Raw genomic sequence first — 22,957 nt, 5'->3', positions numbered from 1 at the left:
AACCTTGGATTGCGAGTAACGTGGTTAACTAGCGTTTCGCAATACGAGCACTGTATTTTTAAAAATCGTAACTTGGTTTGCGAGTGTTGTCTCACAAAACGAGCATGATTCAGGCCAAAGCGTGTGCAGTACCGCGTTTGGCCTGAGGTGGGGGGGCACTGTTTGGAAATGCACGGAAAGGCCCGAGGACAGCTCAGCTGACTTCGGCAAACCTCAGGAACGGACTCTTTCCGAGGTTTGCCGAGGTCAGCTGAGGTGCCCTCGGGCCTTTCTGGCCATTTCTGAGGCTCTCCGGCGCCCCCTCCACCTCTGGCCGCATGCGGTATTGCATGCCATTGAAGTCAATGCGGAACAAATTATTTTTGTTTCCATTGACTTCAATGGGGAAACTCGCTTTGATATGCGAGTACTTTGGATTATGAGCATTCTCCTGGAACGGATTATGCTCGTAATCCGAGGTTCCACTGTACCACATTATGGACATTAGATGGAGCTGATGATCATAGTAAATCACTATATGAAATAAATACGGCCAACATTGCTCACAGATAGGCAAATACTTGTCAGTGCACATTTGTTCAAATAATGTTTTTATTTTTTAAACAGACCTGTAAATGTTTGTGAAAACTTACACCACAAAATGTACTCAGCCAATGAAAGATCATGACTCCATTTTTATTTTTCTACTGCTATCAATGGACAACATGGTACTTCATCCATGTCTTTGGTGATCTCTGATCTCCTGATGAACTGTTTCTTACATGATGAAGATCAGCCATGGAGTACATCTGAGGTGTATATCAGGGTGTGCTTCTTCCCCACATGAGAGCTGTGATGTCCAGCAACATTCATATAGATGACATTTCCCGCACTCAAGGCACTAATACACCTCAAGGGTTGTGTGGGATCCCTGATGTACAGGAAGACAGGACTTCAGTAAGTCAATAATAGAACATAGAGCTTGGGCTTTTTAGGCACACCAGTACACGATGTTAAAATCAAAATATCTTTAAAGTGGATGTAAACCCGAAAATTTTTTATTTTTTGTCATACTATAGAGTATAAGATCTCCTATCATTTGAGCCCAGTCTTGCCACAAAGAGTTAATCCATCTCTGAGCAATCCTCTTATTGTTCAGTGAGATAAATCTTGACAAACAGAGAAAAACTTTGTCAAATCCTCCCCCTTGCTGTGAGTGACAGGTGATTTACATATCTCGTGCACTAGCCTAACACATGCATTATTTTTTAATTCCCTCCTACTCCTTTCTTCTGCTGCTCTGCCGGGATTGGATGTTCCACACCCCTATAGCAGTAGTTTAGAAAGGATGACATTGGGTTTACATCCACTTTAATGTACAATATAAACAAACAATTTAGCTTAAAATTCACGCTAATGTATACTATCTATATGATTTTTTTTGTTAGATTTTCTTACTTTGTTTTTTCTTTAAACCTATATTATACATATTGTTACCCTGTTAATATCATGTTACACACGCCCCTATAGTTGTTGGTTTGCCCCTCCCACTTGGATTGGGTACTCATTCTGTTGGTCCTCTGTGGGTAGTCAATCGGAATTTTTCTACTTACACACTATTTTTGTGATATTCATATGTTTAAATATAAGATATTTATGTATGTTGCTTATGTCTTTTTCACACATAATAGTTGTCTTAAGCACCTGAAGAAGCAATGGGCGCACAACATGTAGAGCGAGCCAAGATTCAGTATGCCACAATTCTACAGTACATCAAGCACTCCAGAATTAACTTTACCGTTTACAACCATTTCAATTTCCTATGTAGTGCAATGGTTTGATGTATGAGTGGCCAATACTCTATCATATAGACAGTATACATTAGCGTGAATTTTAAGCTAAATTGTTTGTTTATTTTATATATTATACAGTAAAGATATTTTGATTTTAACATTGTGTACTGGTGTGCCTAAAAAGTCCAAGCTTTAAGTTCTATTATTGACTTCCAATTAATTAAGGGTGTGGTACATGTATTAAGTCTGTATCCACAGTACCACTCTGTGGTGATAGAAGCTAGAAATTTCAAAGGACTTCAGTAAGGAACAATTCCCTCACTCAAGACAGATATATGGCTTCTGCCCTGTGTGACATCTCTGATGTTTGGAAAGATTGGACTTCTGTGAAAAACATTTCCCACACTCGGGACAGGAATAAGGTTTCTCCCCCGTGTGAGATCTCTGATGTTTGTAAAGACTGGACTTCACTGAAAAACATTTCCCACACTCAGGACAGAAATAAGGTTTTTCCCCCGTGTGAGATCTCTGATGTGTGTAAAGATGGGACTTCTGTGAAAAATATTTCCCGCACTCAGGACAGGAATATGGCTTCCCTCCCGTGTGAAATCTCTGATGTCGGTAAAGATCAGACGTTTGTGAAAAGCATTTCATGCACACAGGACAGGAATACGGTTTCTCCACCGTGTGAGATCTCTGATGTCTGCAAAGATGGGACTTCTGTGTAAAACATTTCCCACACTCAGAACAGGAGTAAGGTTTCTCACCCGTGTGAGATCTCTGATGTTTGTAAAAAACAGACATCCGTGAAAAACATTTTCCACACTCAAAACAGGAATAAGGTTTTTCCCCTGTGTGAGATCTCTGATGTGTGTAAAGATCAAACTTCCGTGAAAAATATTTTCCACATTCAGGACAGGAATATGGCTTCTCCCCTGTGTGTGATCTTTTATGCCCATCAAGATTACATTTTTCAGAGAAACATTTCCCGCACTCAGCACAGAAATACGGCTTCTCCCCCGTGTGAGATCTCCGATGTCTGGAAAGATGGGACTTCTGTGTAAAACATTTCCCACATTCAGAACAGGAATATGGTTTTTCCCCTGTATGAGATCTTTTATGCTCATTAAGATGAAATTTAGAATGGAAACACTTCCCGCACTCAGTACAGGAAAACCTCTTCTTATCTGTTGGAACTCCGCCATCCCTCACAGTCTGAGGTCCCTCAGGATAAGAGAAATATGATGGTCCATCTACACTGTGTGGTGCCGGATGGACATTTGAGGTAGCCGGGTTTTCTCCTGGACTATACTGTGTGATGTCCTCATCTTCTACTTTACAGTCTGGAGACAAAGTGAGACAATCCTCTAAGGTTTTCCTCATCTCCCGTCCATCTACTAAAATAGAAATAAAAACATTATTACTAGACATGAGCAGATTGGTTCCCATAAACCAGGACTCCGCCCACATCAGGCAGCTTTGTCTGTAAGGATCTTACAATTCCACCCTCAAGGTAACTAGTAAATGGGTTCTCTGATCCCCTACCAGTTAATTTCTTTATTCATGGAGCTTAGTCAGAGAGTGAGGAAACAATGAGAACTGTCTTTATAGGAGTGACAGTGATGAAGGGATTATAGGACGATTTTCCCCACCCCCTCTATCACTCATTGACATCTTTCCAACACAAGAAGTACTGCATTTCCTTGTTTAGTCCATGATTTAGTCATGAATAACAGTGGGGCTGAGGCCCACCAGAGGACAGAGAGTGAGGGTGGGGGGGAGAGAACAACCAAGATGAATTGTCATTATCGCTGCCGAAACAGACCTTAGAAGCCCTGGCGAAGCTGGATAAGTTCTGCCATGAAGTGCGGGAACAGATGGCAACACTCCTATTGAGGAGGAGGAGGGGCCGCCCATGGGGGGATACCGCCAGGGTCCTGGAGGCCATTTCTCTGTGCCAGACAACCCTTACCTCTAAAATAGAGGAGGTGAAGATCGACATATCCCTTATTAGGCAGGACATCAATAAACTGAGGGAGAGAGTGTCGGAAACCAAGCGCAGGGTCGGTCACATGGAGGATGTAATTCCACCGTTGCAGGTGACCACCGAGAGGCTGCAACACCATCTAAACTCTGTTCTCAGTAAGCAAGATGACATGGAGAACAGGCTCCGCCATTGCAACCTCCGCTTTGTGGGTCTGACAGAGGGCTGAGGGATCTGACCCCCTCCCCCCCACGTTCCTTGAGAACTTGCTTATCAAAACCTACAGCAGGGAGGCCTTCTCATCCACCTTGTGGTGGAGCACGCTCATCGCCTGGCTGCACGCCCTCCCCCGCACACCTTCATCACCAAATTCTTAACTACCGCGACCGGGACGATATCCTGCAGCTCACCCGATAATGAGGGAATATTCCCTTCGGCAACATCCACATTGTGGTATTTTTGGATTTCTCCGCTGAAGTACAAAAGAAGAGAGTGCAATTCATTGAGGCTAAAAGACAACTACGCATCCACCACCTGGCTTATGCAATGCTATTCCCGGCGAGACTCCATGTAGTCTGAGATGGTAAGGCCCACTTCTTTGAGGATGCTGCTGCGGTCTTGTCCTGGCTGGAGCACAGTAAATGCTGGACCTGAACCTACTTAACCCATCGGAGATGCCTCTCCTTCCCCTCTGTGACCGTGACTCCTCTGCTTCAATCCACATTGTTCTGGCTTAGGAACACCCATCTCTCCAACCGTGAGTTGGGCTATGCCAGCCAATGTCCCCACTCTCATATATCCTGAACCCAAGCGGAAGACCCCGGGCCTGTCCTTCTCCTACTCTACTGTCCAATTGCCCAGAAACCTTATCCTCACGTCCTCTCCCCCATACCGTATTGATCCTTGCAAATCTAAGACGCATTGTCTGCTCCCCTTGAACTGGTGGAAACTTTCCACCCCGCACCGTTGTGCACTTTTCAGTTTCTAGTCGGCCCCCCGACCGAAATGGTGTTACCCGTAACCATGTTTTATTTTCAGAGCTGGCTGTTACCATTGACTTTTCAGGCTCTGTTTCCTTGGCCAGCCTCTGCCCCCACGGCTGTGATGGGCAGTCATTTGTTAGTATTGCCACACTGGTCCAGTGCAGGCAAAGTTTATGTGCTTTATTTTTCTTCTTTCACCTACATTTGACATACCTTGTAAAGACATTTGAATGTACTCATTTAACCTCTGACGATTTTTTTTGCCACTCTTTTTTTCTGCCTACTATGCAGCCAATGTTAGCAGGCCATTAATCGTCTGCATAGCCCTGCCCTCTGTGTATGTGTACTGCCTCCCCCACATCACACAATGTATTGTTCTGTGTTTAAAATGTTGGGATGTTATATTGCAGGCCATTTACTGATGATCCGACTCCATGCTCATTTACCCCCACTACTAATATGGCTTCCCTAAAGCTTGTTACATGGAATATCCGTGGGCTATGCGCCAAACCTAAAGGTCTAGCTGTACTCTCCCATCTTAAATCCCTTAAGGCGGATGTCTCCGTCCTGGTAGAGACCCATGTCATGGGACATATGCAAATGGCGCTTAAAAAACCCTGGGTCGGCTGGTTATACCAGGCCCCTTACACCTCTAATTCCTGTGGAATCGCTATCCTGATTGCCAAAACGGTACACTTCTAGCTCCAATTTTTGCAGTCGGATCCTCAAGGCTGGTCTCCATTATTGCACGCCACCATCAGCAGATTGGAAGTTCTGCTGATGGCGTTCTATATTCCACCACCGTTCCAGTTCACGGTCCTACAGGAGGGGGTGGCCTTTATGGCTAAGCACCCCTCGGTGCCCGCCATATGACTAGGAGATTTCATGACCATCAAGCCCAATCTTGATAGGATCAGCTCCACCGCCCCAGTGTCGCCTCAGCCCTCGATCACTAGGTTCAGGTGGTCCCTTTCGGAGTTCGCCAAGGCAGATACATGGAGGCACAAGTATCGGACGGCTGTCACTTACTCCTGCTTCATACCCTCCCACTCTGCCATATCCTGCATTGACCTGATATTAATTTCACCCTCTTTACTGCCTGAGCCGCTTGATGTGGGGTTTGGTGTCAAGGTGCTTTCTGACCATTCCCTGGATTGGGTAACCATGCCTATATTCCTCATGGCCCACATATGGAGGCTGAAGCCTTTTTGGCTGACCACTATGTCGGACTTTGGGAATATCCAGCGGGAATGGGTCTAGTTTTTTTCCTACCAACCAGGGATCTGCGTCGGTTGTAGCGGTGTGGGAGTCCTTTAAGATACATGCCCGCATGATCCTTTCCTCAGGTATCAATAGGCATAAGGCTTCGTCCAGGTTTATACTTCAACAGGCGGAGGCACCCCTGAGCTCCCTGAAGCAGATGTTTTTGACCAATTGCATTTTGAAAAGGCTAAATAAGGAATTTTCTTTAGCAAACAACATATATTCGAGCATGGTGAACGCGCAGGTAAATTGCTCACCTATGTGGCCCTCTTTGACCATAAGCCCCCAGTGGTAGTTACACTTTAGTCACCCTCTGGGACTGTGGTCACGGAGCCTTCCCAAGTGGCCGAGGACTTCAAGCGGTTCTACTCCGATCTCTACACCTCCACAGCTCGTCATTCTCCCGAGGAACAGACCCTGTTCCTTCACGACATCGATTTCCCCACCCTTACCCCCACTCAGACAAGCCTGCTAGAGGCGCCCATCACCACTGATGGTATAGAAGAAGCTCTTGCACATCTATCACTGTCCAAGGCACCTGGCTCCAACGGCCTCCCCCTAGAGTTCTATGTCCAATTCAAAGAGATTCTCACTCCCAAACTGTGGGCACTCTATGCTCATATATTTGAATCTGCCACACTTCCAGTATCCTTGGTTGAAGCTCTAGTTATATTAAAACCCAAACCCGGAAAGGACCTGCTCTTTCCAGGGTGCTATCGCCCCATCTCCCTCCTGCAGCTAGATGTCAAGATCTTGGCCAAGATTCTTGCCCTGCGGCTAAATAAAGTGATCCTTAGCTTAATACATCCTGATCATCCTGTTCATGCCCAACAAGAATACAGCATTCAATCTCCATAGGCTCTTTATGAACCTTCAGTCCACACACGATAATACTGGATCTTGGGTGATGGTCAGCCTGGATGCCGCTAAGTCGTTTGACTCGAATTTATTAAATGGCTCCTTTACCAGGCTCCCACTGCCCGGATCCAAGTTAATGGTAGGATCTTGGACCCCATTCCCTTTACCGCTGTACCCGCCAGGGTTGCCCCATGTCCCAACTGCTGTACGCCCCAGCAGCTGAGCCCCTCGCTATCGTCATTCGGGCACATGCGGACATTAAAGGCCTCTGCATGTGACGGATGACTGAGGTCCTCAGTCTCTATGCGGACGGCATGCTCCTATACCTGGAGGATGCTGGCTCTTCACTCAAGGCGGCTCTGCAGCTCAATAAACAATTTGGGGCATAGTCCAGATTAAAGATTAATATAAATAAAATAAATGTCCTGTTAACCTCGGTGGAGCTGCTCTACCTGACCTTGCACTGTACTATGTAGTCTCTCAATTATGCCATTTTTTCTATTATAATCAAGCTGACAGGGATAGATACTCCACCCTAGTATGCTCCTTTGTACCTGGCCCAGTGGTCCACTCTGTGGCACCCGTGAATCGCCTCATATGGGCAATAGGTCTCGCATAATATTCCATCACTGCAGAATCTGGTGGAAGACTATGTCCATCACCACGGCTCCAAAGTTCCACACTCACACACTGTTGTGGGACAACCCTTAACTGCCCAAATTGCAGACTGTCCCTGACTATAAACTATGGATTGCCCGGGGGGGTCATATTTCACTCACAGGTCATAATTATTGGCTCAGCTGCATCATTCCAGACCCTCACAGATAATTTTGGTTTACCAAACCATATGCTCTTCCGCTACCTCCAACTCCGTCACGCTCTTAACTCCCAATTCAATCACTATACCAAGTGGAATTGTTCTTGGGTCAGGATCCTAAAAAACTGACCTCCTTATTTTACAATCATCTCCCCTAAATTGTCTGGCCGCCTCATGCCCCTTTAATTCTCCACAGGTCCTATCTTAGACCGATCCGTCTCTCCAAATACAAACCGGGTTACAGCCCGGCCTGCCCCAAATGTGGAGACCCCAGTGGAATCTTCTACCATCTATTATGGTCCTGCCCCTCCCTCCAGTGCTACTGGTCACAGGTGGCTAAATTCCTTCATGACCGCATAGGTTCTCCACTTACTTTGTGCCCCCGTTAGTGTTAGCTAGGCCTCCTCTCCATCTCTAAAGAAGAAAAATAGCTAAACATTTCTAAAGAGTCCTTGTTCCTGGCCAGAATGCAAATTGCCCGATCCTGGATCAAGCCATCGCCTCCTACCATTCAAACCTGGATTAGGGCTGGTAATGCTGTCCTCCCCTATAAAAAAAGTACTATATTCGCACAGAGGTCTGCCCCAGCAAATATAACAAAATATGGGAACGGTGGCTGGAACCACTGCACTGGCGAGGAATAAACCTTCTCCAATGAGTGGAACTTGATGTATCAGTTGCCGCATACCTTTACCCTTATCCTCAATATACTGATAAATACAACAAGACCTGGTATAGGACACCAGGAAAGGGTTATTATGGTAACAGATGGATCGTACTAGAGCAATTCTTTAAAACATTCATTTTAATTTTAATAAGACAAAAGTAGGCTAAAATAGAAATGTCGGCCAAAATTGGAACAACTTCACATATATACAGAGGCTGTCACTGAACATACCGTGGCATATGTATGAGACGGGGGGGGGGGGGGGGGGGAAGCCGGCTGTTGGAACCTAAATAGTTAAAGCTGGAATGCTCATTGGGATGAAAGGGACGGGAGTGTTCAAGCTGGAAATAACACGGGAACATATCAGTCCTGTAGTTCTGAGAACACTAGTACATGTGTGGGATCTTGATACTTGCACTAATCCTCATAATTATTATGGAAGTCCTGTTGTTCAGATGTAATATACACAAAGACTGTGTTTGAGGACAGCAGGGAAAGTTCCTCTAAAGGGGCGGCTTCAAAGGTACATGGAGATATATAGGAGGCATATTAGGTGTAACCAGATCAATGTAGCATGTTTCCTATTATTAGCTTGTATAGCGTGCATGTGGGTGGTACATTACCAGTCCCATGCGGTAGTCCATGAGGGAAAAAAAGCTGTCGGTGATCGGTCCACATATGGTCCTATGGTCCTATCTCCTGTAAAGTGCCCTATGGAGATAGAGCAGGGCTTCCAGCGCCAGTACGGCTGTACAGTGCATCTCAACCGCTCATCTGCTCTTGTATACTGACCCCCCTCCGAGTGTATTTGGTTCTGTTGGGTGGGGGTTTTGGCAATTTACAGTATCCATTACATTCATATGCTATACTGAAAAAAGTTCTGTCACTGCTGTATCCTTTTGAATAGTGACTGTTGCACTTTGTACATACTGTATATATATATATATATATATATATATATATATATATATATTCCCCCTTTTTTTAATATACTCAATAAACTTTCCTTTTGATAAAAAAAAAAAAAAAAAAAAGAAAAAAAGAAAAAGAGAATACATATTATGTGTATATACAGTATTGTAGTGGGTAGAGGGGAGAGAGCAGAAGTCAGGACTATGTAATGTACAACATATTGTATAAGATACAACAGATAGGACTATATAGTATCAGAATGATGTAATGTACAACACAGAGTATATAGTAGAGGGGTCAGGAGTATGTAAGGTACAATATAGAGTATATAGTGCAGGGGTCAGGAGTATGTAAAATACAACATAAAGTATATAGTGAAGGGGTCGGGAGTATGAAATGTACAATATAATTTATACAGTGTAAGGGTCAGCGCTCATAATAAGATTATACAGCAATCAGTGGAAGATTAAATGTTTAGTGGAGATAAGTTGCAGAGGTCCCACACCACTGCCTCCCATCTCCTGAGACTGCACTCAGTGACTTGGGTCTGAGACTATACAGACATATCCCTCCACCCGGCACAGCCAGCAGACAACGGAGCAAGTAACCCTGGGAGAATTGTTCTGTCAGAGATCTTGCCAGAAGACCCAAAGCTCATGCCCCAAGGTGCCTAGGTCCAGCAATGCCTATGGTGAAAATCGACATTTTGCTGCCAGCTGAACCTCAGAACCTCCAAAAATACAGTATCTCAAAAAAGTGAGTACATCCCTCAAATTTTTGTAACTATTTTATTCTATCTTTTCATGTGACAACACTGAAGAAATGACACTTGTCTACAATGTAAAGTAGTGAGTGTACAGCTTGTATAACAGTGTAAATTTGCTGTCCCCTCAAAATAACAACACACAGCCATTAATGTCTAAACTGCTGGCAACAAAAGTGAGTACACCTCTAAGTGGAAATGTCCAAATTGGACCCAAAGTGTCAATATTTTGTGTGGCCCCCATTATTTTCCAGCATTGCCTTAACCCTCTTGGGCATGGAGGTCACCAGAGCTTCACAGGTTACCACTGGAGTCCTCTTCCACTCCTCCATGACGACATCACAGAGTTGGTGGATGTTGGAGACCTTGTGCTCCTCCACCTTCCGTTTGAGGATGTCCCACAGATGCTCAATAGGGTTTAGGTCTGGAGACATGCTTGGCCAGTCCATCACCTTTACTCTCAGCTCCTTTAGCAAGGCAGTGGTCGTCTTGGAGTTGTGATTGGGGTCAGCATCATGTTGGAATACTGCCCTGAGGCCCAGTCTCTGAAGGGAGGGGATCATGCTCTGCTTCAGTATGTCACAGTACATGTTGGCATTCATGGTTCCCTCAATGATCTGTAGCTCCCCAGTACCGGCAGCACTCATGCAGCCCCAGACCATGACACTCCCACCACCATGCTTGACTGTAGGCAAGACACACTTGTCTTTGTACTCCTCACCTGGTTGCCCCCACACACACACGTTTGTCACCATCTGAACCAAATAAGTTCATCTTGGTCTGATCAGACCACAGGACATGGTTCCAGTAATCCATGTCTGCTTGTCTTCAGCAAACTGTTTGCAGGCTTTCTTGTGCATCATCTTTAGAAGAGGCTTCCTTCTGGGATGACAGTGATGCAGACCAATTTGATGCAGTGTGCGGCGTATGGTCTGAGCACTGACAGGCTGACCCCCAACCTCTTCAACCTCTGCAGCAATGCTGGCAGCACTCATAAGTCTATTTCCCAAAGACAACCTCTGGATATGATGCTGAGCATGCAACCTCAACTTCTTTGGTGGACCATGGCGAGGCCTGTACTGAGTGGACCCTGTCCTGTTATACCGCTGTATGGTCTTGGCCACCGTGCTGCAGCTCAGTTTCAGGGTCTTGGCAATCTTCTTATAGCCTAGGCCAGTAATGGCAAACCTTGGCACCCCAGATGTTTTGAAACTACATTTCCCATGATGCTTATGCACTCTGCAGTGTAGTTGTGCATCATGGGAAATGTAGTTCCAAAACATCTGGGGTGCCAAGGTTCGCCATCACTGGCCTAGGCCATCTTTATGTAGAACAACAATTTTTTTTTTCAGATCTCAGAGAGTTCTTTGCCATGAGGTGCCATGTTGAACTTCCAGTGACCAGTATGAGTGTGAGAGGGGTAACACCAAATTTAACACACCTGCTCTCCATTCACACCCAAGACCTTGTAACACTAATGAATCACATGACACTGGGGAGGGAAAATGGCCAATTGGACCCAATTTGGACATTTTCACTTAGGTATTAATGGCTGTGTGTTGAGTTATTTTGAGGGGACAGCAAATTTACACTGTTATACAAGCTGTACACTCACTACTTTACATTTTAGCAAAGTGTCATTTCTTCAGTGTTGTCACATGAAAAGATAGAATAAAAGATTTACAAAATTGTGAGGGGTGTACTCACTTTTGTGAGATACTGTATATAAATTGTGTCTGCAGCACAGAGAAGGAAGATTATCCCATAGAAATACAGGTTGGGGAACACAGCTCAGGAAAGTGACCAGGGTATTACAGGCTGATATCACTCAGTCCCCGCCCTACTCTGGACCAATCAGTGAGCAGTATGGGTGGAGGAATGTATTTAGTGTTAATGACCCACCTGTGCTGATCTCTGTAGGAGTGTCCTCCTCTATAAATGTCCCCGTTATTCCATCCTCCTCCATAGACTGCTGATCATCCCTTACATACCTCTCTTCTTCTTCTGCTTTAACCTCAAATTCTATATCGATTGGATCTCCACTCTAAATCAAGAAAGTAAGAGAGAATATCGTCTGAAACTTATAAGCTTTATTATTGTGACATCATATAAAATCCACACATTGTCTCTATTAGTGTGTTTTATAAGCTCCGTCCCACCAACCTTGTAACAGTGAGGGATGGTGTGATCTTCCTGTGTGGAATCCCGGGAATACAGAGGACGGGGACATCTCTCTGGTGGGTTTCTGTAGCTGGATGACTCCACCATGGTGTCCTGGTACAGATCTTTTTGTTCTTTTAGAAACTTTGACTCCTCCGTCACCCCATCCTCATCATCCTCCTCTTTTATCTCTTCATTAACCTCAACTTTAGAATCTCTCAGGTTTCCACTCTGAATATATAATAAAAATAAAATCAATTGTAACAATGTAGAGAATGTACAGATCAGTGACGTAACTAGAACCTTCAGGGCCCCTGTGCAAGAAATCATGAAGGGCCCCTCTGACCCCCAGCTGGGGCCCTTCCCTCCGAGGCCCGGTCGCAAGTGTGATGTTTGTGACCCTGATATTTCTGCCACTGGCGTCTGTTTTTTTTGTTTTTATTGTATTTTTCTACCATTTATTTATTTACTGTTTTACAATTTTAATTTTTTTTTTTTAAGAGTTGGGGGGCTTTGGTGAGATATCAGGGGTCTAAGCAGACCTCTGATGTTTCACCTTTGAGAACGAGAAAGGAGATTGAGAACACAGCCTCAGCTGCACAGAATGAATGGACAGGAATAGCTCTGTATAGAGCTGCCCCTTTATTCGCAAACTGAAGCATAGTAAATACAGTTTACTATGTTTCAGTTATGAATGGATTGAGTCCGTGATCGGTATGGATCACTGACTCTCCATACAGATACCCTACAGCAGCTGGCAGGAGAGGGGAGGGGGGGGAACTCTGCTGAGCTGTGGGGACAAGGGGAGGGGCCAGGAGAGAGCACGGAGGGCCAGGAAAAAGTACAAGGGGGCTCGAGAGCACACAGGGGGGCAGCAGAAAGAAGCTGCATAGGAGGCATGGTGGGTGCGGCTGCATATAGAGGAACTGATCTTTCCATTTTCCCCACTTATCATCTCCTTTCAACAGCTGCAGGAGGAAAATGGAAAGATCAATTTCTCTGTATCAGTGTTTCTCAACATTTCTTCAACATTTTAGTCAAGGTGCAACATATTGCCTCTTCACTGCCTGTCAAATGCCTCTGAAAAGCGATCTGCATTGCTTTTCAGAGGAATGGTATTTTCTTGTTCGTATTATGAACCCACCCTAGAAAAATCTGTTCTGATCATAAAGAAAAAGGTGGTCAGGATTACAAGTAATGTGTATACATACACGCATGTAAACACACACGTACGCAAATACACACACATATACATATAAGTACATGCACACATAAACGCACACACATGAGAAAACACACACACGTAAACATATACACATGCACACAAATAAACACACACACACATGCACACACCCAAACATGTAGACACACACATATAAACACATACATACACGTATACATGCATATAGATCACCTTTTTAAAAATCTGCAGCTGCAGCACTGTACCTTCACTCTCCATGCCGGGTACTGCACTGTAGGGGGAGGCAGAGAGCACACACTGTGCTAGACATCTCTCTCTTGCTTTCACTTTCATGGTCATTACAGCGTGACCAAGCTCCTGTACTGCCGATTTACGCATCGGATGAGGATCGGGAGCTCGGTCCCATATGCAGCCACCGCTCGGGGAGAGAGAGGGGGGAACACAGGCCCCCTGCAGCATGGGGCTCAGTCACAATGGCGACTTTTGCAACCCCTATACTTCCGCCCCTGGTACAGATCCTAATGATACTATCAGTGATTGTTCCTCATCTACCGGAGGTTTCCACTCTGGATATATTATGAAACACACACTGTAACAAACATGATTGTTTAAAAATAATCACAAGGGATTGTTCCTCATCTACCTGATGATGGTGAGGGATGGTGTGTTCTTCCTGTGTGGAATCCCGGGAATACAGAGGACGGGGACATCTCTCTGGTGGGTTCCCATTACTGGATCCATCTGTAGGAAACACACACACTGACTGAATACATTGTTTCTATGTGTTTATCAGATGATGGGGGATCTAGGTGGACCCTCCGTACTGCTCTCTCCTTTACAATAAAGTCTCCTCTTACCCGGTGATGTGAGGGGCGGCTGATTGTCCATCATGACGTCCTTGTAGAGATCCTTGTGTCCTTCTAAATACTCCCACTCCTCCATGGAGAAATAGACAGTGACATCCTGACACCTTATAGGAACCTGACACACACAATGATACAGTCACCATCCAGACACATCCCTTGTCTGTTACTGGATAATGTCCCAGAATTCCCAGCACTGCTCACCTCTCCTGTCAGCAGCTCCATCATCTTCTTGGTGACTTCTAGAATCTTCTGCATGTTGTGTCTCTCAGGTTTTAGGGAGTCACATGGAGGCACTGTGATGGTCATATGATCACCTGACTTCAGAAGAGGACATCTCTGTATTGAGGAACCAATAGGAATATCAGAATCCCAGAATCCTCCTCAACTCTCTGGTCAGGTCTGTGTTTTATTAATAGAGATAAAAGTGATGTCATGTGACCTCCCAGAATCCTCCTCACCTCTCTGGTCAGGTCTGTGTTTTATTAACCACTTGTCGACCACTGGCCTTCATATCACGTCCTGGGATTTCAGTGGTGATATCTGAATGATGCAGGCATCATTCAGATATCATTTTTTTTCAGCTGGCGATTCCCTTCACCGTAAGGACAATCATAGTGGCTGTTCAGTCGCTTGATCATTCTTACAGGCAGCGGGAGGGGATGTCCCCCCTCCTGCTGCCCTCTGGTGCTTCTCCCGGCCGCCTGTACGATCAGTGAACCGGAGAAGGAATCCACCACCAGCGGAAGTTAGTCATAGAGATTGCCAAGGGACAGATGGTCCCCGGCAATCTCTATGACTCTCATAGGCCCGGGCGCGATGTCATGACATCACGTCTGGGCCAGTGGAAATAAACAATGAGATCCTTCATTTTTTTTTATCTCAGCTTTTCCTGCCTGGAGGAGAGATGTGGGGTCTTATAGACCCCACATCTCTCCATAAAGAGGACCTATCACACACTATTCCTAATACAAGGAAGGTTTACCTTCCTTGTAATAGGAACAAAAGTGATCAAAAAAAATTTTTTTAAAGGGGAAAAGTGGAAAAATAAAAATTAAAAATTAAAAAAAAATTTAAGTGCCCCCCTCCCCACGTGCTTGCACGTAGAAGTGAACACATACGTAGGTCACGCCCGCATATGTAAACGTTCAAACCACACATGTGAAGAGGAACGTTAGAGCGAGAGCAACCATTCTAGCCCAAGACCTCCTCTGTAACTCTGAACAACATGTAACCTGTAAAAAAATTTAAAGCGTCACCTATGGAGATTTTTTAAGCACTAAAGTTTGGCGCCATTCCACATGTGTGCACAATTTTTAAGCGTGACATGTGATGTATCTATTTACTCAGTGTATCATCATCTGTCACATTATACAAAGAAATTGGGCTAACTTTACTGGTTTTTTATTTATTCATGAAAGTGTTTTAGTTCCAAAAATTGCTGCGCAAATACCGTGTGACAAAAAAAGTTGCAATGACAGCCATTTTATTCCCCAGGGTCTCTAAAATATTATATATATATATATATATATATATATATATATATATATATATATATATATATATATATATATATATATATATATATATATATATATATATATATATATATATATATACACACACACACACACATATACATACACACACACAGTGGGGCAAAAAAGTATTTAGTCAGCCACCAATTGTGCAAGTTCTCCCACTTAAAAAGATGAGAGGTCTGTAATTGTCATCATAGGTATACCTCAACTATGAGAGACAAAATGTAGAAACAAATCCAGACAATCACATTGTCTGATTTGTGAAAGAATTTATTTGCAAATTATGGTGGAAAATAAGTATTTGGTCAATATCAAAAGTTCATCTCAATACTTTGTTATATATCCTTTGTTGGCAATGACAGAGGTCAAACGTTTTCTGTAAGTCCTCACAAGGTTGTCACACACTGTTGCTGGTATGTTGGCCCATTCCTCCATGCAGATCTCCTCTAGAGCAGTGATGTTTTGGGGCTGTCGCTGGGCAACACGGACTTTCAACTCCCTCCAAAGGTTTTCTATGGGGTTGAGATCTGGAGACTGGCTAGGCCACTCCAGGACCTTGAAGTGCTTCTTACAAAGCCACTCCTTCATTGCCCAGGCGGTGTGTTTGGGATCATTGTCATGCTGAAAGACCCAGCCATGTTTCATCTTCAATGCCCTTGCTGATGGGTGGAGGTTTGCACTCAAAATCCCACGATACATGGCCCAATTCATTCTTTCATGTACACGGATCAGTTGTCCTGTTCCCTTTGCAGAGAAACAGCCCCAAAGGATGATGTTGCCACCCCCATGCTTCACAGTAGGTATGGTGTTCTTTGGTTGCAACTCAGCATTCTCTCTCCTCCAAACATGAGGAGTTGTGTTTCTACCAAACAGTTCTACTTTGGTTTCATCTGACCATATGACATTCTCCCAATCCTCTTCTGGATCATCCAAATGCTCTCTAGCAAACCTCAAACGGGCCCGGATATGTACTGGCTTAAGCAGGGGGACACGTCTGGCACTGCAGGATCTGAGTCCCTGGCGGCGTAGTGTGTTACTGATGGTAGCCTTTGTTACGTTGGTCCCAGCTCTCTGCAGGTCAGTCACTAGGTCCCCCCGTGTGGTTCTGGGATTTTTGCTCACCGTTCTTGTGATCATTTTGACCCCACAGGGTGAGATTTTGCGTGGAGCCCCAGATCGAGGGAGATTATCAGTGGTCTTGTATGTCTTCCATTTTCTAATTATTGCTCCCACAGTTGATTTCTTAACACCAAGCTGCTTGCCTATTGCAGATTCAGTCTTCCCAGCCTGGTGCAGGTCTACAATTTTGTTTCTGGTGTCCTTCGACAGCTCTTTGGTCTTCACCATAGTGGAGTTTGGAGTGTGACTGTTTGCGGTTGTGGACAGGTGTCTTTTATACTGATAACAAGTTCAAACAGGTGCCATTAATACAGGTAATGAGTGGAGGACAGAGGAGCCTCTTAAAGAAGAAGATACAGGTCTGTGAGAGCCAGAAATCTTGTTTGTTTGTAGGTGACCAAATCAATCTCTCTCTCTCTCTCTCTCTCTCTCTCTATATATCTAATATGTTTGCGGGTTCTGAGTAATTTTCTATAAAAAAAAAAAATGATGAATTTTACATGTAGGAGAGAAGTGCTGGAATTCGCCCAGTGGGTAAGTGATTAATAGAGATAAGAGTGATGTCATGTGACCTCCCAGAATCCTCCTCACCTCTCCGGTCAGGTCTGTGTTTTATTAATAGAGATAAGAGTGATGTCATGTGACCTCCCAGAATCCTCCTCACCTCTCCGGTCAGGTCTGTGTTTTATTAATAGAGATAAGAGTGATGTCATGTGACCTCCCAGAATCCTCCTCACCTCTCCGGACAGCAGGTAGATGATCTCCAGGGTGAGGTTTAGTATCTTCTCAGTCATGGGACTCCGGTCCTCCTCCATCCTCATTGGTGCCATCATCTATGAAGGTTTCCCTGTGGACAGATAACATTGAAAACAGAGAATTATCTGTATTGGTTGTACAATAATAGAATGAAGATATCAGGAGGTAATATGAAGGTCAGTATGTATTTAAGCACTATGGTTCTCAGTGAGAAAATATTTAATCTGGACAGTTTAGTGTTCACTATGATTCTTTCAAATTGAAAGTCTTGTAAAATTTGGCCTCCTGGATCACATATTCCATTCTCTATGTTGGCTGTGAGAGGAGGAGGAGATCCAGGAATCAGGATAAAGGTCAGGACAAGCAACAGACGAGCGCATCCAAGAGATAAAGCCGGGGTCACTACACAGAAAATCAATCCAAGGAAACAACAGGCAGGACGAGGAATAGCAAGAAGGAGCTTATAGACAAATGAGAATATTGCTCAGACTATAGGAGATTATCCCGGAGGGGGGACCGTTGCGCGTGGCCGGCTGGCGCAATTGCTGCTGGCTACCCGCGATCGCATGCACGAGAGCCAGCACGGGGAATTGTGTGTGTAAACACACAAATCCCTGTTCAGACAGGGCTAAGTCCAGAACAGGGAAGAGATCCGGACAGAACTAAGTCTAGAACACGGCAGAGATCCAGGCAGACAGGGCTAAGCCTAGGAAAGGGCAGATATCCGGGCCGACAGGGGTAGGGGCTGGTTGCTGAAGCAGGTCAGGCAGGATGAAGTCCATGGGCCCTTGGAGGGGGGCTGTGGTCACAGCTCAGAGCCACACACAGCACAGACAATAGGGAACTATATGTCCCAGCAGTCCCAGAGTGCAGAGAGTATCACCCAGTCCATACTGATCCATCAGACTCAGCAGTTCTAAGCACCTTCCAGTGAGGTCTGCAGCCATCAGCTCCTCTCTGTGTCCATCATGGAAGGCGACTCTCACCAGACTGACCCCCTTCTTTGTATTGTGAATTCAGCCAGAGACCTCACCTCAGATTCAGGTGGTGCCGAGGTGTCTGGCTCTATCCTGACACAATATACAATCATTTATGTGCTTCTTACTGAGGGAGCCTCATGTCCTCCCCCTGTGGGGACCCCGGAACTCACACTCCAAATTATACAGATAAACTGACTGCGTTATACATTGTATCCGGATTACAGATTGTCCATTTTATACAACTAAATACAAATGAAAATATCCAATATTTATGACCTTTGTTACAGGGGGTTACTGGGTGTAAATAAAAAAATAAGATCTTATTACCTCCTCTACTGCCTCTTCCAGCAATGTCTTCTCTCTACTTCCTCCCGACTCACCTCTCATCCGGAAGATCCTGTCTGTAACTGACATCACTTCCTGTCTGTACCTGACATCACTTCCTGTCTTCCATAGAGACTTCTTATCTGGGTAGAGGTGAGATCACCACCTTGTGGAGCTCAGAGGAACTGCAGCCCTGAGAAACATTTCATAGTGTGAACACGGCCTTGTGCTGTGTGTGTATGTACTGTATATCCTTATAGATGGGTCATCTCCACTCCCACCAAGGGGGATAGAAATATATTACTGCTCGGGGGGGAGACATTTTGGCCCCTTTGATTTTGCAGTAAAATTGATGGCAGATTTAGCCATGTAGAACATCTGTTATATGGATAAAAAGAACCCCAGCCGAGAGTAAAGGGTGGAAATGGCTCCTGATCCCCAGATTTGGGCAATTATGTCACCAATATAAATAGAATAAAACCCGCGCTATGTGTAACAACTCAAATACCTACAAAAATAACTTATACCGGACTGCTGCTGTAACAAAGGTAAGTATTCCCTTTATCAACTAGAAGAGCATTATGTGTCACAGCGCTGTCCTATTGTGTGTGCACATAAATCATCACAAATACACTAAAATATGTGGAGACATTCATATATAAAGTGCTAGGGGCTCAAATAATATTCTCTGCAGATCTACTGCCTCCACTTTACACCTACTTCATTGATCTTATGGTGTTTATCAATAAATTAAGTGTAGAGGGCACCTACTTTCATCAGGTGACTCCTTTTTCTAGCTTACAGTTTCAGGTAAAATTTAGTCAGGCTTGTACTATTATATCAGGCCTGGTTGTTTATTTTTAGGAACTGGGAGTGTCGGGGTGGTGCAGGGTGTGGCCACCTGTGCTTGGACCCAGAGATGCCTCCTCTTGCTTTCAATGAGATGATTTTGGAAGAGAGGTTGGACTTGGGATCTGAGTGACAGGCAGCTTGTGTGTGAGTTCTGGTCAATCATTGATTTGTTTGGCAGGAGGCGGGACTCTCATAAAAGCTGGGGTCACATGGTGCAACAGTGGAGTTCCAGAAAGGGAGAGCAGTCAGGGAGAGGTTCCCCTGCGAGGAGCCAAGGGAGCCCACCCCCCCCCCCTGCAGGGGGGACCGGACCCGCAGAAGAGTTGATGACACCGGACAGTATGTAGTCGCGGGTGTCACTGAACGCCCCTACGGGGAAGGGAGCGTGCAAGTTACAGAAGAGAAAGTACAGAGAAATACTTATGGAAGAAGTAGCAACTAAGTGGACTACATCTGGCAGTCGATTGTTTGTGAGTGGCACATGGACTATTGATCAAGTGAGTGAAAGCCCAAGGGAAGGGTACTGCCAGAGGCTGAGGGATGTTGGTACGCAAGTCAGTGAGACAGGTAGTGATGGCCTGTGACTTTGGGTTCAACAATGCCCCGGGATTCCAATCAGTCAAGGGGGAGGAATTATTCAGAGTAATCTCTTCTGTAGCTAAACTTGGAAGTACCATGCAGACGGGAAGTAGTGATAAAAAGGTAGCGGTAGAGCTCCAAGTACAAATAGAGATACAGATTGTCCTAAGAAATTCTGCCGGTGAAGTAGTTATTCAGAGTGACTCTTTACCATATATTCTCTAGTAAATCTACTTCCATCTTTCGCACAAAGAAATCATTGAGAATGATTTCTTATAGTCCACATTTGTGCTAAGTCTTTGCATGAAACAGGCAAAGAAAGAAATTACGAAGCAGTATAAGAGCATCTCAGAAAACCCCTTCTCCTATCCCAGTTCATGTTGTATCAATAAAAGCAAGAGAAAACTACAGAATGGACTGTTTCTATTTCTATGGGCTGCGATGGGCTAAGTGGTAAATATAATTTACGGATATAACACACAAATAGCCGCTCCTGCGGGGGTTAGGGCGCTACATAAGTAAAAAATGTGAAGTGAAAAAAATGAGGGTGTCGGCGCCAGATATACATTCTTAATATGTCTGATGCTGCACCTAGAATTAGTGATAACTAGTAATCATAGAAAAAGGAGAAATAAAGGGCACAACAAACAATTATACTATATAATAAAATAAATACTAAATGTGAACTATATCAGTTGTGAAATAAATATAGGTATATCAATAAATGGTTCAAATTGCACAGCCAGTGTACTTTTAACACAACAAAAAGTCCATATAATAAACAAATTAGTTATGAATAATCTTCTGTATTCAGTCCAACCACCGTGAAATTTCTAAAGTGCAAAAAAGTGCTTCAATTAAAGTGCTTCACCCGAATTGGTAAATCTAGACCAGCCATTCTCAACCAGGGTTCCTCCAGAGGTTGCTAGGGGTTCCTTGAGCTGTGGCTGATGAACCACCTCTTTGATGGTGCCTACAGAGTTTGAGGTTCAGCATCACTTAGCAAAGCCTTTAAGGGTGGCATTCTGAGCACCACTTTAAGGGGAACATTCTTCCTATTGGCCACCAGTATAAGGGGCATTGTTCCTATTGACCCCTGATAAATTGGTTTTAGTAAAGGGTTCCTTGAGAGCTGAAAATAATTTTTGGTGGTTCCTCCAGGGTTAAAAGGTTGAGAAAGGCTGATCTAGACGCTCACCAGATATTATCGGCCACCAGGTGACCCACAGGCATGTATTATAGGGTATCTTTAAGACCTCCAACGTGTCCGACCAGGAATCACACAGCATGCGGCATCCATTTAGTAGGTATGCCAAAGATCCAATCCAGGCAGTAGTGGCATATGTGTATATATATATTTCCTTAAGTTAAGCTCATATCCCAATAATCTGCAAAAATGAGCTCCTCCGAACAGAGCCACAGAAAGGCATAGATAGTGCAGTAACGTCTTCTTAATCTCTAAAATGCAGCACTTACATATCAAACGTTCAGTGTAAGATACAGCAGAAATGCGAATACAGCTTGGAGGAGAGCAGAAGCCGGTCCGTCACCATTGAATTACTCCGTGGTGTTCGGCGTGCGTCTCAGCTGTGGGGTGGGAACGGAGGACTCGTGTGATGCGTGTCGAGCCTCGATTTCAATGCATTTCACGCCTCATGCGCGTCATCAGGAAAATGTTTTTTACATGGACTTTTTGTTGTGTTAAAAGTACACTGGCTGTGCAATTTGAACCATTTATTGATATACCTATATTTATTTCACAACTGATACAGTTCACATTTAGTATTTATTTTATTATATAGTATAATTGTTTGTTGCGCCCTTTATTTCTCCTTTTTCAATAAATGAAGTAAACTGATCCATGTGCAAATTCATATACAACATAAACTTCTTTGTGCTCAAGATGATGTTCCCTGCAGATCCACTGCTTCCACTTTGCACCCAAGTCTTTAATCTCATAATATTTGCTGCTATATTAAATAGACTTAAAACCTGTCATGTACCTGGTTGGCGAGCTTGGCGTGTAGAGGAAGGCCTCTCGTACACCTCCGGCTCGAGAGCTACTGATAGTGAGACAGCAGCCACTGGAGCACGGCGGGGTAAGAGTGCCTAGGATCAGTCTAAAAGTCTGTGCAGGTAGTAGCCAGGAACTCACAGGCAGGAAGCCGGACTTGGCTGGTAGCAGGCAGATGAGGCAGCAGACAGGCTGGCAGACTTGGCTGATGACAGACTGTGGATGCACAACAGGAAGCAGGAGCCTGGAGGTGCTGAGTGGCTGTTCTGCTCATTCCTTGTTGGTGCCTGGACCCATGTGTGTGCCTGAGAATGGCAGCTGTACAACGCAGACGTCTTTCCTGACAAAACCTGTGCAAATTCATGTAAACATACAATATTTTGTGTTCAATATAGTGTTCTCTGCAAGTCCACTGCTTCCACTTTACCTCTACTTCAATTAACATATTTTGCTAAAATAAATCCACCAATCAATGAAGAGTTGATAAGGTGTAAAGTTCTCGGTGCTCCAAACTGTGCCAGCTGTAGTGTAGCCACGCCTTCTTCCACC

General features: G+C 44.5%; 1 protein-coding gene across 1 annotated transcript in view; it reads right to left on the bottom strand.

The window, feature by feature from the left end:
* Nucleotides 1-278: 278 nt before the first annotated feature.
* LOC141121906 (uncharacterized) overlaps nucleotides 279-22,957 on the bottom strand; it is an 89,799-nt gene continuing 67,120 nt past the window's right edge. The window contains 1 exon segment of the mRNA XM_073611662.1: nucleotides 279-2,954. Within this exon segment, the coding sequence (XP_073467763.1) occupies nucleotides 2,091-2,954 (864 nt within the window). The 3' untranslated portion in view covers nucleotides 279-2,090.

Source organism: Aquarana catesbeiana, unplaced genomic scaffold (genome assembly GCF_042186555.1).
Source record: "Aquarana catesbeiana isolate 2022-GZ unplaced genomic scaffold, ASM4218655v1 unanchor233, whole genome shotgun sequence".
In the NCBI taxonomy this organism is placed as follows: domain Eukaryota; kingdom Metazoa; phylum Chordata; class Amphibia; order Anura; family Ranidae; genus Aquarana; species Aquarana catesbeiana.
This window is presented reverse-complemented; position numbering and strand designations above follow the sequence as displayed.